Source organism: Synchytrium microbalum (genome assembly GCF_006535985.1).
Source record: "Synchytrium microbalum strain JEL517 chromosome Unknown SmJEL517_scf0001, whole genome shotgun sequence".
Taxonomy (NCBI): Eukaryota; Fungi; Chytridiomycota; class Chytridiomycetes; order Synchytriales; family Synchytriaceae; genus Synchytrium; species Synchytrium microbalum.
In genome coordinates, this window is record NW_022158350.1 from 736,999 (window position 1) to 755,045 (window position 18,047).

An 18,047-nucleotide genomic window follows, 5' to 3' on the forward strand; every position below is an offset into this window, starting at 1 on the left:
CTCTTCTTTGCCGTTCGTTGTGATCTTGCACGATTCACAATTCAACTGCCGCTCACTACGACGAGTTGCACAAGTGCCAAGCTCGAGTCTAATGAGACGTCCAACGCGATATTATTACAGGTGTATTCAGTTCATATACAGCGCGTTGCCCACAAACAGAACACGTCCTCCCTAGTTGTAACGTGATTTGTGCATAGAAAGAGGGAGACATTCGCTTCTAGATGTTGTAAGAGGACGAGACTCCATATAGACACTCATGGCAAGTAATCTCCATGCATTCACTCATATCCTCTTTAACTAACCTGATGATTCCTCTTGCACATGCATTCATAGTCCACCACCATTGTCCAGGAATTTCAACTCGTGCTAATAGGTGCTCATCGATGTGGAAAGACTGAACTCGTACGCAGCATAGACCCGGATTCCATATCTAGACCTACTCGCTCGGAATATGGTAATTGGACAACATTCGAGGACATCAACTTCAAGAATGTCTGGAAGTTTGGCCAGTACTCATACACATTATATCATATAGGACATGTGGTATACTCACTTACCTTTTCACTCAATGAAATCCCACATATCGTCACAATCACGGAAATGGATGAAGAAGCCATACAGCCGGATTCAACAAACTTCAAGTGGCCAGAGGTACAGACAGACATGTGCTTGCCGGGGATGTTACGATGAAGTGCTACCTGCGACTCATCCCATTACGAAAAGTCTCACCGTCCTTCTTTTTCTCTGCACAGGCCGTGACGAATGCACATGGAGTCCTCCTCTGCTACGACACTACAAACAGGATGACATTTATGACGATGCCTGAAATATTGGATGCCTTCGCTGAACACAAAGTGCCAATCGCTCTCGTAGGCTGTAAAGCTGAAGCGTCGAATCTACGTGATGTGGATGCCAAGCTGGGCTCAAAACTTGCACTCTTATTCGATTGTCAGTTTCGTGAGATATCTATGACTATGCCGGCTGCTACGAAGGAATTCTTTGGTGATTTCTTGAATGAGATATTGAGGAGAAGAGGTATTTGATTTGTTTGTGTGGAGCAAAAACAGGCGTCGTAGCCTATCATCCTATCATCCTACGCTTGGATGATAGCTTACATCTCTGCTCTTACACTTTATTACACTTTAGAAATCGTACAACAACGAAACGAATTACTGGGATCAAACAAGGATAAACTGGAAAGCAAATACGACTCATTAAGAATGCAACTACGACTATTAAGACAACAGAATCAAGCTGCTCTACTAGCTTCAACGGCAGCCGCAAACCCATCGAATAGTAATAACAATAATAGCAGTAGCAGTAGTAATACAGGTACTGGTAACACAACACCACCAAGATCACCAATACCAGACGAAACAGCCTCAACAACACCACCACCACTCCAAGTCCCAGTCAGACGAGAATCAACCATCGTCTACCCAATGCCGATAATGAGACACTCGTTCTCGTCACCTCCTCGTAAAACCACTTCACCGCCTACTTCACCCACTGCCACATCGTCACCCGCCATCAAACATGCTTCTGCACCTACCTTGCCTGTAGTACTCAGCAACGCCACTCGTAGTAGTGCTGTGGCACCAGAAACGCCAGAAATCAGACCAGTATCTATATCAACTTCGGATTCATTGGATGATGAATCGTCGAGTCGGGATGCATCGATTCTGGAACCTGTTGTTGAAGACGAGTCCACTCTGAAGAGTGCAGTCATTACTACTGATGATATCATGTGAGTGCTGATTTAGGCTTGTCACAAAAATGGCATATCATGAGTTGTCCTAACTTTACTTGTTTTTCTTAGGAATGCACCAGTAGATAGTGGCATTGATTCCATCTTGGACGACTATGCTGGTGAACAATCGAACCATACAACACCGCCTTCTGGTTCTGCTGTTACTGAAAATGAGAAACGAGATTCTGGTGGTGGTTCTGGGGCTGTGACCCCACCAAATGCCGAGTCGAGTGTTGTTAGGTTTGTTGAGGATATGTAGTCGACTTTCCGCCTGGTTTTTTGGCTGAGTTTCTTTCACGTTTGTTAGTAGTGCCAGGTCAACGTCATTGAGTTCAGCAAGAGGACCACATCTAGTGGCTCCAAATGGATTTACCATTGAAGAGTTGATCGATAGGTTGACCTCTCCAGAAGTGCATGGTGAGTTGTGTCACACGGAAAAGGATTTCTGTTGAAATACAGCGAATCACATGTTGAAGGTTTGGTTTCCCCTCGAGCTAACACAACGACTCATTCACCAACCAGACATGGAATTCACAAAAGTATTCCTCATGCTTTACCGTAAATTCCTCCGCCCATCCGAATTCCTAGACAAACTCATGGACCGATTCGACGCATTCGATAGTAAAGACGAAACAGTATATACTCGTGGGGCACCAATCCACCCAGTCCAACTACGAGTCTGCAATGTCCTCATCCACTGGTGTCAAGAATATTGGCCAGATTTCGCATCAGACAGAATGAGATTCACTCTCCACGTCTTTTTGGAAATCTGCTCTGTGCGCCCTGCTTTTGCTGCTGTGTGTCAAAAACTAGCTTCGCTAGCTTTTAGAGATCCACCCACACAAGCTGATCGAGAGGGCATGGATTGGGGACTTGTCGATATTGATGAGATGGAGAATGTGGTCACGTTAAAGACGAGTAGGGCTAATGGACTGAAGGCTGATAAAGCGTATTCGCAACGTAAACCGACTTTGGGTGGTATGACTGGAGTTGCTGCTTCATCATCGGATGCACACGGTGGTAAAGGACCAAGAGTAGGATCAGACGATTACAAGAGACTGAAATCGGAATCCACGTTATCACTGTCTTCTACGTCGTCTGGTGGATCAACTATAAGTAAAGAGCAGCAGAAGTTGTTGGATACTGCTAGATTGATTGAGGCGTCATTCTCACTGGGAGGGAAGGCGGCTTCTGGATTGGATGTCAGCGGTGGAGGAGATATACAGCATACATTCCTGAATGCGCCATTCCTGGATTTGGATAATGATGCTATTGCACAACAGTTGAATCTGTTGGAGTGGGAGACTTTCTCTAAGATCAAGGTATGCTCATCTTATGAGAGGGGGTTTTTCGTTCCTGGAAATTTCAAGCAAAACAAAACCGAGATTACGTTTCATCTATGGAGTAAGTCACTCACCAAACATTACATCTTCGTTATACTAGCCAAGAGATCTAGTACAACACATATGGAGCAAGAAACATAAAGGTCGTCATCCACCCACAATCACTGCCAGTATAGACCACTTCAACTTTATCTCGAAATGGGTCCAGACCAGAATCTTGTTGCAAAAGAAAATTAAGATGCGGGCCAAGACCATGATTAAATTTATGAAGATTGCTATGGTAGGTGCTCTCCGTCGCTTTGGCTTTAAAAGAAGGGCAAAACAATTCTACGGAAATGAAGCTCTACAGTCAAGGTGCTTGCATAGTCCAACTTTTGCTGATTCTTCCCAAATCTCTTTTTATTTACACAGGCCTTACGAAATGCAAACAACTTCAACAGTCTAATGGCAGTCTTGGCTGGTTTGAATTCAGCACCTATTGCTCGACTTCACAATACGAGAAAGCTACTAGTAGATCGAACAACTTTCCAAACATTCGAGGCTCTGGAGAAACTCATGTCGTCTGAGAAATCATTCTCTGCGTATCGGTTTGCCTTGAAGAGGAGTGAATTGCCTTGTATACCGTACTTGTGAGTTGTTGGGTCATGTCTGAAAAAGCAGTATTGGGAAGTGAAGTATTGATCCTATTTTCTCCTTCGTATGCTTGTAGGGGCCTATTCTTCAGAGACTTGTTATACATTGATGAGATGAACAAGGATAGGAGACCTGACGGGACTGTCAATTTGCCGAAATTTTTGTTGATGGGGGATACGATTATGATGATTCGGAACTTTCAGCAGAGGTATGAGTCCAGACTAGGTCGGATTCTTTTGTGACATCTCAGACTTACATTTTCATTTCTTGTTTTAAGGTCATATCAAGTGAGTAGAGATCCGTATATCACACGAGTCATTAGTGATACACCGCTCATGAATGATGATGTGAGTATTGGCCTTGGTTCCCTTGTCTCGTTTCGAGGTTCATGTCACTAACACGCCAAATCACTCCAAACTAGGATGCATACAACACGTCACTGGAAATGGAGCCTCGAGCTACATAAAAACATGCTTGTCTGGTTTAACGAATAAGAGTTTCTCTTGATGGGGACGACAACACCCATCTTGTACAGTCTGACAAAGAGGGTGTCTCTCCCTTTCGTCTGTCTTGTTTAATAATGTTATTTGACCGAAACCACCCACCATTTGCGAAAACCCGTTTGAACTGTGTGTAAGTATTTTTAGTAGAAGGCAAATAGTAAGATAGTATTAAGGATTTGTGGTAGGAATTTTTGTTTTACATCCTCATAAAAATCATTTATAAACCAAAAGAAATTGTTTCGTTGCGCATGGGACTGGTATGTGTGAATGCCACAACAAGTATTTTTTATGAGGATATATATTTATGCATATACAATGTTCCTCATCCAACTAGGAAAATCAGGAACGTCGCCTGGATTTGTACAGTTCTACAGCCGAATAGACCAACAAAAAAAACAAGAAGCTGCAAATAGTTTCAACATATATGTGTGAGGCAACCAACAAAATCCCTATTCTTGAAGTACATATAATACAACACCAACCACAGCGACACCCCCTCTGATTCTGAATCATTTGGCCTTCTTTTTCATAACAGCTCTCGTAGTAACTATATGAATAAACGTGAATATAAGCGTCAAAGCAACCAAAAGTATAGCAACTGGTATCCGTATCGCCCATTCTCGTGGCAGGAATAGTGATTGTGTTGGATGAGATGGATTTACGAATGGCTAGATTGATCGTGAGATTGCAGAAGAATGTAAGCATACGGTTTGACAAATGGTTGATGTTGATGGCAACCGAACAAGGTTCAATGAAAAGTACCATAATTAGAGCCCATGTCGTGTAATAAATAAAGACGAATAGGGCTACAAAGAGTAAGAGTCCTCCAACCAGTTGATCTGACACTGAAGCCTAGAAAATTCAATGTTTTGAGTCGATCTGATCATAGACGAGAAGCGAAGACAAAAGAGGAAATGAAGCAAACATATACCATTTTATGTTAGAAATTCATCCAAGCTGGCCCCTTTGCTCGCCACGGCTCCTTTGAGTAAAAGAAGTCTAGCCTGTTGTGACGCGCAGTTGAAACTTGCCAAATTAGCAGTCAAACACACGAAACTACCCAAATCACGCTCAATCTCTATAAACTGTGTTGGTGCTTTATGTTCTTGTCCTCCATTCCGTCCAGGCATTCCGTTTATTTCTCATATACACAACAAACTTTCGATATATCCAGCCCATATAATATACACGCGTTTTGCACCAGCAAACTACTATTTCTTCTTGCCCTTACTAGCACCAGACCCACCGGCTTTACTCTTTGAGGAGCCAGCTTTACCAAGACCCTTCGATAATGTGGTTTTACTAGCACCTTTACCAGTTCCTTTACCAGCAGCACTGCCTTTACCACTCTTTTGTTTAACCATCTTGTCAGCAGCTAAATCAGTAGCATCTTCATCCTCTGGACTGTCATCACTTCCTAATGTTACTCCTCCATCTGCTTCGTCACCACCATCTTCGTCATCTCCCGCGTCAACAAGATCTTCAAAGTCGGGTTGTGCTTCCTTGACTCGTTTCTTGGAGATGGGAATCTCAGCTGAGATTAATGCTGTTGGGTGGAGTCGTTTATTGTAGCTAAATGGATTGTTGAAAAGTCAATGAGAATGATTTCGGAAAAAGAAAGCAGAGTAGTGAGAGAGTAATAACCACAAGTGATCAGAAGTCTTACATTCTCGTAAAGGCTGACTTGGCTGAAGGATCAATAGATTTGAGCAGCTTGTCACCACCAATAGTTAAATCAAGAATGGTTTCCCAATCTTCCTTGTTCAGATAGTATTCGTCCATGACATCGATAACTTCATCAACACCATTCTAAGACAAAAAAAAGAATCTATCAGAAATGACAAATGTACTTCACTAGGCACTCATTCTTCGCCATACCGAACCATTATCCAGCAAGGGCTTGGTCAACCTTGGCACGAGAGCACCGAAATAAGACTGACGGATCTCCTTCTTGTCAGCAGAGACACGTGGTCTCATATGAATCTGCAACTCTTTCAATAATCTTGCATTCTTGGTTTGGGACGAGTTCTTACCCAACCATCTGTAAAAGAACAAATATTCGTTAGGGGACCCAAGAAAACCCGAGTACGAAACGCTTGAATGCCTACGAAGGAAACGAATATGAAGACCAACTGCCAGCAGCTTGAACAGCCTTCCCGTGTGTGAAAAACGCCGGTATAACACACGAATACACAGAATGAGCAGGCATTAAACTCCAATTCTGTCGTGAACGTATAGATGCACTAATGACATCTCCAAAGGCAATGGACTCGGCAGCCAGAGACATACAATCCATGGTTGCGCAGGCTCTATCATCAAAAGAGCTTCCGGCCATTTCGTTCACTAGGGCAGGCTCTTGTCGCAAGTAGTTTTCCTAAAAGGATAAAGAGTTACAATGTGTTTCTGATCGCCCACAGAAACCAGTGAGGGGAGGTGCCACAAGATCATTTGATCATATCATACCTGTACGAATAGCGGCAGCAAATCAAAGTCATTGTAATACAATTCAATCTTCTCTGGCACAGTCATACTACGGAATGCAGGACCGTGAAAATACTTGTCCATAACTTGCCATGGTCCCAAGACATAATTCTTCTCAGCACTAAATCACAAAATTGATTAAAGATTGATCAGCAAGACTTCGTTTCGCAACTAGGGCAGCCAAACCCAGCAAAACATCCGACTACAAGAAAGGATCTACACTCACAGAGTCTTGGTCTCATCATAACTCATGCTCTTATGGGACAATCTCCAAGTTTCCATTACGTTGAGAACTTGTCGAATATCACCATTGGTGCATTCCAATAACGACTTGAATGCATTTTGGTTGATGGACAGGCCTTCTGCCGTGGCAATGGCAGTAAGTCTCATCGTTGTTGGTCCATCCGCTGAAATCCTGGGGCAACCAGACAAATGGTTTAGACCTTCAATCTACTAACCTAGGTTACTGGCGATTCACAACTCACTTTCTAAATTTGAGATCCAAACAATAATTTGCCAAAGACTTGACCTTGGTCGATTGACGATCATTGCAAATGCAGACGATGGGAATCTATTCGAAAAATCAAAGTTAAAACAGCGATCTTGACTATTGGGACACACAACTTACATTCGTTGTCTTGATCAATTTGATGAGCTCTTGACTACCACCACGATCTCCACCAGACATTCCATCTACTTCGTCCATAATAATGAGTTGCTTTTGACGATTAGCCTGCTTGGACGCTCCTTTCTATGTGAATTGAATATTGATTTATATCATTTGTCCACTTTCCACGCGAATACTTCAAATACCAAACACAAGACTTACGCCCTTTCCATCGACAGTGAAGAAGTCGGTCATAGACTTGCCACCATCAGTCAACTCTGCCAGTAAATCCTAAAAATCTAGTGTTGTAAGCAAACCATGGCGAATTGTCGTTTGACCTTTTGTGCTCTTACGTGAATCTTCCTCTTGCTTCGGGTATCACTAGCATTGAATTCTAATGCTTCGTAGCCTTCCATGTTAGCAACGAGATGGGCAGCTGTGGTTTTACCTAGACCCGGAGGCCCAGACAACAACGCAGCCTTTGGTTCTTTGGCATTCTTAGTACTAGAATGCCAGTCTTTCAACCACTTGGCTAGTTTTTCGATGATGCCCTTGTTCCCGAGCACTTCAGAATATGATTTTGGCTTGTACTTGTCAGTCCATAATCCTGAAGGTGGTGGTCTACCAAGCGCGAAAAAAATCAACGACGGTAGAAGAAGTACATTCATTCGAACTCAACTTACGGTCGTGACACATTTCCTGATGCCGACGCAACAGGCGTCGAAGCTGCTTTCTGTGCTTCATTAACACTCTTGATAATCTCCTTTTCCTTCTTGATGGTAGCAGCAGATTTTTTCTTTTCAGGAGCACTACCATCCTTTCCAGGTCGAGTAGCAATCAACTCGAACAAACCATCCTCGTCAAGTATCTTGACTTTGAGCTCGGTTGCTTTTTTGGTCTTTGATTCGCCAGGCTCTTCACCGACGACCAAGTAGGTAGTTTTACCACTGACTGCTGATGTCACACGTGCACCATAACGTTCGACTAGTTGTTTGGCGTCATCTCGAGATATGGAGCTCAAATCTCCAGTAAATACAAATGTCAGGTTCTATATGATGTGTCTGTGAGCAATAGAGGTTTTTGTTTTTGCACTGCATTGGACATCTTCAACGCACTGAGATACCCACCAATAGACAATTCTCCGCACCCTCGGGTATGGGCTTTGATCCAGGTGCAGCAGGACCTTGAGCACGTCGATTTTGAATGGCCCAAAAGCTAAGAAAATAGATTAACGTCAGCAAAAAAAACGAAGTTGTGGGTAAAACAATCGACTCACTTAGCCTTCTTCTTTAGCTCCTTCTCCTCCTCATCTCCATCTTCATTATCTTCATCTTTTCCTTTACCCTTCTTGACAGATTCTTCCTTCTTGAGCGAATCTTCAGAGTTGACAACATTGTCCTTCTTGACAGCTGCTTCCTTTTTGGGAGATGCTACCTTCTTGAGAGGTGATTCAGCCTTGACCGAATCTACCTTCCTGACCGGAGATGCTTCAGCCGATGACGATGCACCAACCTGCTTATCAAGTGCTGCAGGATCTGGTTTCAACCACGGCAAAGGTCGTTTCGTTGCAGGTTTGGAATCAGCCACGGTGGCTGATTTGGAAGGACTAGATGGCAGCTTGCTACTATTACCAGCTTTAGATGGACTAGACGGTGCCTTTTGACTAGGAGGTGGACTAGATGGCAGTTTACTTTTAGCTAGTTTACTAGCGGGTTGTGAAGGTTCTTGGAAATCGTCATTGTCGTCAATGTCGTCCTTGACGGATGTAGATTGCGATTGAGATTTAGATTCGGCTTCCTTGAACATTTGTTCAATAGTCGCTTCGTCCAAGTCATCGTCTACAAAATCGTCTAAAGGTTTATCGGCTACAGGGGCTGGTTTTGGTTTGGGAGGTGCCTTCTTAACCAAAGTAGTATCGACCTGTTTGATTTCGGACTTTCCAAAGAAGGACGAAGTCGTTACTTCTTTAAGTGGGGGTGGTTCAACTTTTGGCTTCTTCACCACTAGAGCACTTTTAGATAAAGGAAAAGTGCGTCAGAAAACGCTTTAAATGACAAAAAACAACGATTCTCAGGAGATGCTTACGGAGCAGCTGTCGGTGGTTCATCGTCAGCTGGTCTCTTCTTCGGTCCCTTTGCAGCCTCTTTAGCAACCGGTTTCTTCGCTTCTTCAAAATCACTGTCATCATCTACGACGACTTTAGCGACCTTCTTCTTCTTTGATTTAGGCTTTTCAATGTCATCATCGTCATCGGAGGAGACAACAGCCTTTTTTGATTTCGAAGATCCAACAGATTTGCGCTTCTTCTTCTTGCGCCCACTATGAAATGTAGAGCTTCAGCAATTTGACATATTTCCAATGTAAAAGAATCGAATGAACGTATGCTTCAATGAGATCGTACTCGTCGCTGTCATCACTGTCGACGACTAGAATAGAAGTAAGAGTGTTAAAAGAACTGAACAAATTAGAAATGGATCATTTACTAACATACTTAATGGCTCGTCGTTCTTCTTCTTCTTGTTTGATTTTGGCTATATGCAGTACAATGAGCAAAACCAAGGTCCTCTCGAAACGTCAAATATCACTGCGCACACTCTACCTCGCTTTCCGTCATTTTAGTGCCATCACTCTTCGGAAAGAAATTAAAAATCGACTTTTGAGACTAAGTAGAATCATAAACCAAGTTAGAAAAGTCATAAAGCTCATAATGCAACAATTCAAAAGCACCCAACGATTTACAAGAATCTATACCATGATTTCGACCAAAATCAAGCTGGTCACGGCTCTAGATATGTTGAGATCGTCGAGGCCGATACGGTAATGGTGCTCCCGATGCTCCAAGCACGTTGCGTTTTCCTGGCTCGACAAGTGACTTGAGCGAAATGGATTGTTGGAATTTGACCACAGAGCTCACGACAGCCAGAAACCGAAACAGACGTGAACTGCAATGATTTGGAGCAAATGGCGCCAGAAACCTCAGGAAACACGTCGACACGTCATTGCGTGAAGGATCCGTCTATTTTTTGGTCCAATACATTCGACGCACTACAAGTTTTCATTCTTGATTATATAATTGACTGCTTCAAGTACGTCATGAACAACTGCACTGGCATTGTGGTTGTTTCCGTGTTCTTCACTTGACCAAACGCCTAAAAAACAAGTAACCGCGTTGACGATCAGCTCACAAACTCATCAAACCACGAGAGCGACACACGTTTCAACTTGCGTATTATCGTACCTGTCTCCACCAAGATGGAGTGCCACCCCATCATATTGGCACCAGCAATATCGCTAGCTGGGTTGTCGCCAATACCGTAGTACACCATTGGCTTCTTGCCAAGGCTTTCCATCACCATTTTAGCATGCTCGTAAGCTGGAAGATACGGTTTTCCAAACGAAGAGTGGATCAGATCAGTCTTGGTCAACTCCTAATGAAGTCGACAAAGAAGTATTTCAAGGGTTAAAAACGAGGGGGATGACAAACCAATACACCTGTCTTGCACCTCGAGTAAAAACCTCGATTTGTTACCTTATAGATCATCTTTAGTGTCATGGCGAATGCACCTTGAGAAAGTCGATCAGGTCCCCATTTGTTTGAAAATACAAAGTCTAGATGTTGAATTGAGTTGAGGAGGAGCACCCATTGTCCAAAGCTTGACTGCAGGTCGGCGGACGTACCTGGATTGGCAAAGTAGACTGGTATTTGCTGAGTGAAATCACTGGCAGATTGCCATGTCCCAAGCACACCATGCTTTGATCGTAAGATATCAACAATGAGTTGAATATCTCGTCCCCAGTCTTGTGAGTCATGAGCAACAAACTATCCAAACAATCACATAGAAGGTGTGTTAATGCCAAAGCCTGGCTGATCCTGGTCCGCTCCCCACAAACGACCATTTTACAACAAACGATTTGAGCCTACCACTGCACCAATACACTCCTTCGAGAAATCGATCGAACCATGAACTTCTTGAATTTGTCTGAATGGGTATATAGACTTATTCCATCGCATAATGTCATCGGAAAGAACGACACGATTGAAGCCATAGTGATGAGCGACATCTTTGATTTCATCGGGGCCGATCCACAGTACGAGATCATCTTGATATCGGGAAGCTAGTCGCTTCATCGGAGTGTGAGCCATGATGACTTGATCGCCTGAAATCTAGGTTGGATTCCGTACAAGTACAGTTAGAAAGATGTCAAAACGGCATTGCAAACGATGAGTACATATATACGTGCTAAGACAGGTTTGATGAAAGAGATAAAACATACCTCAAATCCAAGTTTCTTTGACACCTTTTTCGCTTTTTCTTCTTCAGTGACTCCTCCTCCATTGGTGAGAAGGACAAAGGGAATTTCAAGGTTCTTTATCAAGTTCAAGGCTCTAAAAATTCAAACGACATCCATCAATCTATCTCGTTCAGAAACACCTTTGTCAAATGTAAAAACACATCAATGCAATGACTCACTCTTTCGCAGACTCGACCTTGGCTTTTCCATGTAAGAGTACTCTAGATGTCGAAATGATAGGTCAACATACACGGGTCCGAATGGGTAGATTCCATCACAATGTCCAACGCCCAAAGCCAACCAGTGTCGACCATCGCTCGTACCCATCTATATCAAAAACGACTCCAACATGATGAGCATGGTTTCCTGGATGGCTTGTAATTCTAGATTGTAGGAAAGAGAAGGTTGAGAACTGAAAGGTCAGCAGTTGCAATCCGTAGTTGTACACATCTGAAGTGTGTTGGGTTGGTGACAAATACGATACTAGCAAATGAAAAGGATCAAATTAGTTCAATATCTTGAAATGATGGATGAGAACGACTATCCCTCGTTTCCTTCGGATTCGTACCTCACAGATCCTGCTTTTGAGGTAATCCAAAACATGTCAACACAGCAAATGCCGCAACGAGATACAAGAGGACTATCATCTAGGACTATTGACTTCAAAACGCTGGAAAGCTGATTGATCTCGAATCTCCAATTAATTCTGGAAGTTGTATGCTGTCACAAGTAATTGTTGCAGGTACCCTGTTTGCAAGTCTTTGACAGGTTTTTTGTGTTGGGTATTCCCGGTATGACTTTGACATCTGTCAGGATCCCACTTATTGCTCCTACGAACTAAAAAACTTTAATCGAATGACGCAAAGAAACGCGTGTTATCATGGCTTTAGGGTATACCTAATTATTCTCGTGCAATGTACAGAGTTATAACCTCCTTTTACAAATTCTCGGTTTTTATGATAAAGTGGACGGCTTCGAGTACATCATGAACCACCGTAGTAGCATTGTGATCATGTCCATGTTGTTCAGCATTCCAAACTCCTGAAAGTACAAAGCAGTGTCAATGTCAGAGTTCAAGTCCCACCATTAGTATGAAATGTAATTCTCATTTTCTTCCTACCTGTCTTGACCAAGATTGAATGCCATCCCATCATGTTGGCACCAGCAATGTCACTAGCTGGATTATCTCCAATAGCGTAGTATGTCATTGGTTTCTTTCCTAGTGTCTCCATGACTTTCGTGCAGTACTCTAATTGAAACGCCCAAAAGAATCAATCGTTAGTTTTCGGTTATTGGATCAAACGTAAATAGCACGGATTATAATATAATTGCAGGATGTGTACCATAGGCTGTAGGATTCGGTTTTCCATAGGTAGTGTGGACCAAATCAGTCTTGGTCAGCTCCTAATGAAGTTTGAGAGTATGTGAGTACATGGCAAAAGACCGTTCATGGAATAAGATTATCTTCGTATGCATCTCAACCACAGCGTGACATGTTACCTTGTAGAGCACCTTTAATGTGATTGCGAATGCACCTTGAGCAAATCGAGGGATATTCCACTTTCCAGAAAAGATAAAGTCTAACGATGATAGCTTTTAAAACATACTAAAAATCGAGACTTCATCCAGAAGTTGAGTTTTACCTGGGTTGGAGAAAAAGATTGGTATTTCTTGAATGAAATCACTTCGAGATTGTAGAGTTCCAATAACACCATCCTTTGACCGTAAGATATCAATGATGAGTTGGGAATCTCGTCCCCAGTCGTACGAGTCATGAGCAACGAACTATGAAAACAATCAACAAGGTGATTAAAGTAATGCATGTAGCTGCGTTCGTGACACAGACAAAACCAAACTAGAGCACAACTGGAATATCTTACCACCGCAGCAAAACTCTCTTTTGCAAAATCAATAGAACTGTTGACCTCTTGATGCACTTCTTTGAAAGGCCATGTAGCATTGTTCCATCTCAAAATGTCCTCGGGAACCACCACACGATTGAAGCCATAGTTTTGAGCGACGTCTTTGACTGAATCTGGACCAACCCATAAGACGAGATCGTTTTGATATCTTGAAGCCAATGCTCTGAAGGGAGTGTGAGACAAGATGACTTGGTCGCCCGAAATCTATAGAGTTAATCATTCAATACATCAAATAGAAGAAATCATTCAATACATCAAATAGAAGACTTGTCATGCAGTTACGAGTCCAAACACCAGTGCGGATTCATAATCATGCGAAAATGCAGTCATAACACAGCAAATTCATTACCTCAACTCCAAGTACTTTTGACACTTGTTCTGCTTTTTGAGATTCAAGCATAGACCCTCCATTAGTAAGAAGCACAAAAGGAATTTCATGCTTCTTTATCAAAGACATGGCTCTAAAGCAATTGGAGTATACATGAAGTAATCCATAATTCTGACAAACGCCAGTGTCATCCAGCGATACGAAACAGTCGCATCAACATTTGTCAAATCAATGTCGTACTCTTTGGCAGACTCCAGCTTGTCCTTGCCTCTAAGAAGGACGCCATCTATATCAAACACTACTCCGACATGTTGTGCATGTCCTCTTGGTGTACTTATAAATCTAGATAGTGGCAAAAACGAAGTTGAAAACTTTTGTAGAGGTCGACAGCTCCTGACAAACATGATGGCAATCGAACTAGCAAAGAAATTGGAATATAATCAGATTGATGGTTTGAAGCGTGGAAGTGCGATATCTCCCTTCTTGACGTAAATGGGTTGTTCTTACCTCACGAATCTTGCTGTTGGTGAGGTAATCCAAAACACGCTGTTAAGAAGGACGCAACTAGATACAACAGTAACATGATGCAAAACTTTGAGCTGGAACGAATTAAGAAATTAAATGATGAGCGTTTTTTGAGAGTGGTAGGTGATCAGATGAGATGCACCACGGGATTTTGACAGCTGTCAACGTCATTGACAGCTGTCAAAATCGCAAAAATTCTCCGCCAAACAAAGTCTACTTGATATGAATATGTGACAAGGTGGCCGGATTTTCAAATACATGAAACTATTCGCGTTTTTTCAGAACGCCTATCGACGACAACCTTCAGCAGCAGCACGACCAGCGACGTCATAGTCCATATCAACCAATTCAGCACGAATATATGCCATCGCTACTGGGTCTTCATCAGCTACAGCCAATGATGGTAAGCCGGCATTCGTCTTGCTAGCGCGACTACGAGGCGAGAGGTGAGACTCGTATCCAGATATTCCAGTACAATCCTAGCCATGTTCTCGCCGGCCATGACGTCCCTATGATAGTACATGTGGCAGTTGCGACAATACAGGGATCTTATTAAGATCATTTCGATATAACTATCACACCCACGACGTGGACACCTTTTAGAGGTGAAGTACTCATCCACACCCGCTCGTGAATACCCCAGTGGCTTCACCCTCTTGATGAGACGCTTCAAGAAGCTGGTATGTTGTGACTTTTTACTCTTGAATGCCCAAACCAATCGAGATAATGACAGGACGATCACTAGATATTTTATGAGTGATATTGCCATCGACCGTTTGAAGCAGAGCCTGTACAATACGGTCAAACTCTCCAGTAGACGCCTGCCTGACATTCCATGACTCTTGCGATACCTTCTCGATGCATAAAATTCTCGAGAGTGATCATAACTGTTACCAATTCTTATACAGTAGTCGATCCAGTTCTCATTGGCAGCCGTTCTATTTTAGAAACCTACTTAGCTTAATACTCCACTTCTGCATTTCATCTCGTTTCCAGCCACCAATATCGACCTCTTCATCACCATTATCATAGTGTACTTCGTCATCGCCATACGGTTCGGCATCTGGACAACCACAGACGCATCTGGAGGAGTTGCCTCTTGATCTTACAAAGCACCTCCAACTCTGACGTTGACTCATTCTCTATCGTTTGAATATCTGCCGTTGAGTTTCGCAGATGTTCCAATACGTGCTTTTCTAGCAAATCAAGCTTTCCAATGACTTGATTATAAAAATCCTTTTCCATATCCAGCGAGAGCATGTCTATGGCAGATGTCAGAGTATGATGCGGGAATTCTAGAGTTGGAAGTACATCGTGAAGAAGTTCGGAATTAGCCTCACTACTGCTCTATCTCGACTTTGCCTCATATTTTCTCTATCAACGACAGCACTAGCTCCTTCTCCATGTCTAAACAAGACATTAAAAGCTAGCTTGAAGTCTCTTGTTGTGCCCATCCCTTTACAATACTCTCGAAGCAGAAGAGCACCGTCGTAATTAACGGGCATTGTGGCTACCAGCTCTTGCAATGCTCTGCAATTAGTTTTGATGCCGACTCCTTTAATGTTGGCTTTGTAGTCGTTTCCACTTATGACTGCCAAAAGACACCATGCAGCTTCTGGCAGTTTGACTTTCTCGAGGATGTGCTCTCGGCGTTACATGTAAAACATCCTTTTCTTGACGTGCATTGCAAGAAGTCGATTGTTTTGCTGAAAGACCATATCCGAATCTCCAGAAACGACGATATCATCATCTATTGACAAAAAATGCATGAATTAGAGGAGTTTGGGTCGAGCTGCCCGATTGTACTATCAATATATATTCGGAGCATAGTATGGGTTTATTGGTTCAAGAGCCCAAAGTTCTATCGACCGTATTGCCCTCCTACAGTTTACACAACCTTACTACTTTGACACCATCTCAATACACACATACTTCATACCACCCGACATCGCGGCAGCAGCTTCAATTCCCTCATGAATGCGTTTCAACGGATACGCATCCGACACAAACAAAGATAAGTCCACTATTCCAACATTTATCAGTTTAATCAGATCCTGCATCTGTTGTGGAGTAAACATGTACTGCCCACGGATCTCAAGATTGTTTCTCATAAGGTTGCCGTAATTGATGGAGAGTGGAGCAGACAACGAGCCGTCCAATACCATGATACCACCTTTTCGCAAGACTGATAGACATGCTGTTGTGCTTTCAGGTGTTGCGTTGCCTACTACATCTAAAACCAGATCGGCTCCTACATATCATTTTGTGAATACAGTGAGCTGCAATCATTGTATTCCTAAACTTGGGAGGCACGACTTGAACTGCATTCTCTCACCTCTGTTGGCGTCAGTTTTGCCACAAGCTTCCTGTAATCTCTTGATCACTTCGTCTTGCTCACCAACGGATGATACAGTAACGAGACGTTCGGGAAGTGGGAACTTTTTAGCAAGTTCTTTAAGCGCTTCCAAAGCTGACTGTTTCCGTCCGACACAAATAACTTTTCCAGCACCTAGAGCCATTGCCAGAACCACGGCGCCAGATCTAATTGATCAATGCGGGGTTAGATTTGAAGAAGTTCTTTGCATGGTGTCTCGTTTAGACAACGCAACAGCACTACTGACCCGATTGTTCCCGTTGCACCATTAATGAGAACCGTACATCCAGCTTTGAAGTCCCCTCTCATCAGTGCTGCATAAGCGAGAAGCACAAATCTAATTGAAGACCATGTAGGAGCCGAATACAATTTGGAAGCTTGCGGACCGAGTTTTGCAACATGTGTCGCAGGAAACAGACAGTATTCAGCGAAACTGCCTTCCTTCCATAGCTTTTGGATTCTCTCACCAATAGGACCAGATGCTAAAAAGAACATTGTGTCAGCGAATATAAAACCTACCATTGTACCAAAGTTAAAGAGCTGATCAGCTTACTAGACGTCCATCCAACAAGAATATTATCGTACTGTGTATCCCTCGTAACATTTCCAACCTGCGGATCCATCAAAACCCAGTCACCGACCTCAAGATCAAAAACACCTTCCCCAATTTGTGCAATTTCACCAATACCGCCCGTTCCCAAGATAGTTGGCAATTGTGGCATTGAAAAGTTCCTTTCTCCAGAGATAACTTCTCCCGTATAGCTCCATGTATGGACTGCCAGTACCTTGATTACAAGAGCTCCAGGTCTGACTGTTGGGACTGGAACTGTGTCGAGATGCAGTTTACGATCATCGTGGACGCGTGCAGCGAGCATTTCTGTTTGTTGGACCATGGCTGGTTGTCGGTTTTGGAATTCAAAATTGAGGATGGGTTTGCTTCTGGTTTCGTTAGCTTGTTTGAAGTGACGTTTCACAATCTTTGCAAGTAGATTCCCAAGAAGTCAAGTCATGAAGCATTTTTGGAGAGAAGGAGTTACGCTTGTAGTGACATATTTTGAGCATTGAGAGTATTGATCAATTTCTTCTCATTCCTATTGTTTCATTGCTCAGGTCGAAGAAATACACGTTGACGCAATGTACCTTGCTGAATGTATCTTTGCTCATTATGAGCATTTTTGGATCAAAAAGGTTTCCAGACCATGCTATTGATGCATTTATGTCTATTTAGATTCACTTTCTTTGAACATTTCGTTTTCAATAATGGGCCTTTACAAAAACTCAACATATC

General features: G+C 42.8%; 4 protein-coding genes across 4 annotated transcripts; 1 reads left to right on the top strand and 3 right to left on the bottom strand.

The window, feature by feature from the left end:
• Nucleotides 1-256: 256 nt before the first annotated feature.
• SmJEL517_g00194 (uncharacterized protein) lies at nucleotides 257-4,192 on the top strand (the record flags this gene model as incomplete). The annotated part of the gene is made up of 13 exons (XM_031166124.1): nucleotides 257-263; nucleotides 374-454; nucleotides 536-651; nucleotides 753-1,035; nucleotides 1,147-1,747; nucleotides 1,820-1,990; nucleotides 2,058-2,167; nucleotides 2,273-3,072; nucleotides 3,194-3,373; nucleotides 3,505-3,722; nucleotides 3,803-3,934; nucleotides 4,004-4,073; nucleotides 4,148-4,192. The coding sequence occupies 13 exons, from the start codon at nucleotides 257-259 to the stop codon at nucleotides 4,190-4,192; spliced, it is 2,814 nt and encodes a 937-aa protein (XP_031028090.1).
• A 546-nt stretch (nucleotides 4,193-4,738) lies between these two features.
• SmJEL517_g00195 (uncharacterized protein) lies at nucleotides 4,739-5,163 on the bottom strand (the record flags this gene model as incomplete). Its single annotated transcript, XM_031166125.1, has 3 exons — nucleotides 4,739-4,897; nucleotides 4,992-5,081; nucleotides 5,161-5,163. 3 exons carry the CDS (start codon nucleotides 5,161-5,163, stop codon nucleotides 4,739-4,741), a joined length of 252 nt encoding a protein of 83 aa, XP_031028089.1.
• A 277-nt stretch (nucleotides 5,164-5,440) lies between these two features.
• On the bottom strand, nucleotides 5,441-14,264 carry SmJEL517_g00196 (uncharacterized protein; the record flags this gene model as incomplete). Its single annotated transcript, XM_031166126.1, has 34 exons — nucleotides 5,441-5,801; nucleotides 5,896-6,038; nucleotides 6,108-6,270; nucleotides 6,338-6,603; nucleotides 6,693-6,831; nucleotides 6,937-7,125; nucleotides 7,196-7,281; nucleotides 7,339-7,461; nucleotides 7,540-7,608; nucleotides 7,671-7,938; nucleotides 8,001-8,365; nucleotides 8,433-8,532; nucleotides 8,594-9,328; nucleotides 9,403-9,636; nucleotides 9,719-9,743; nucleotides 9,809-9,848; nucleotides 9,917-9,979; nucleotides 10,069-10,189; nucleotides 10,364-10,466; nucleotides 10,556-10,745; nucleotides 10,847-10,926; nucleotides 10,996-11,137; nucleotides 11,240-11,482; nucleotides 11,593-11,704; nucleotides 11,790-11,831; nucleotides 11,934-11,993; nucleotides 12,552-12,651; nucleotides 12,731-12,859; nucleotides 12,954-13,014; nucleotides 13,111-13,190; nucleotides 13,254-13,395; nucleotides 13,491-13,736; nucleotides 13,882-13,993; nucleotides 14,101-14,264. The coding sequence occupies 34 exons, from the start codon at nucleotides 14,262-14,264 to the stop codon at nucleotides 5,441-5,443; spliced, it is 5,496 nt and encodes a 1,831-aa protein (XP_031028092.1).
• A 408-nt stretch (nucleotides 14,265-14,672) lies between these two features.
• SmJEL517_g00197 (uncharacterized protein) lies at nucleotides 14,673-17,652 on the bottom strand (the record flags this gene model as incomplete). The annotated part of the gene is made up of 8 exons (XM_031166127.1): nucleotides 14,673-14,817; nucleotides 14,967-15,126; nucleotides 15,341-15,448; nucleotides 15,495-15,680; nucleotides 16,325-16,636; nucleotides 16,721-16,926; nucleotides 17,007-17,241; nucleotides 17,313-17,652. The coding sequence occupies 8 exons, from the start codon at nucleotides 17,650-17,652 to the stop codon at nucleotides 14,673-14,675; spliced, it is 1,692 nt and encodes a 563-aa protein (XP_031028091.1).
• Between the last annotated feature and the right edge of the window lie 395 nt (nucleotides 17,653-18,047).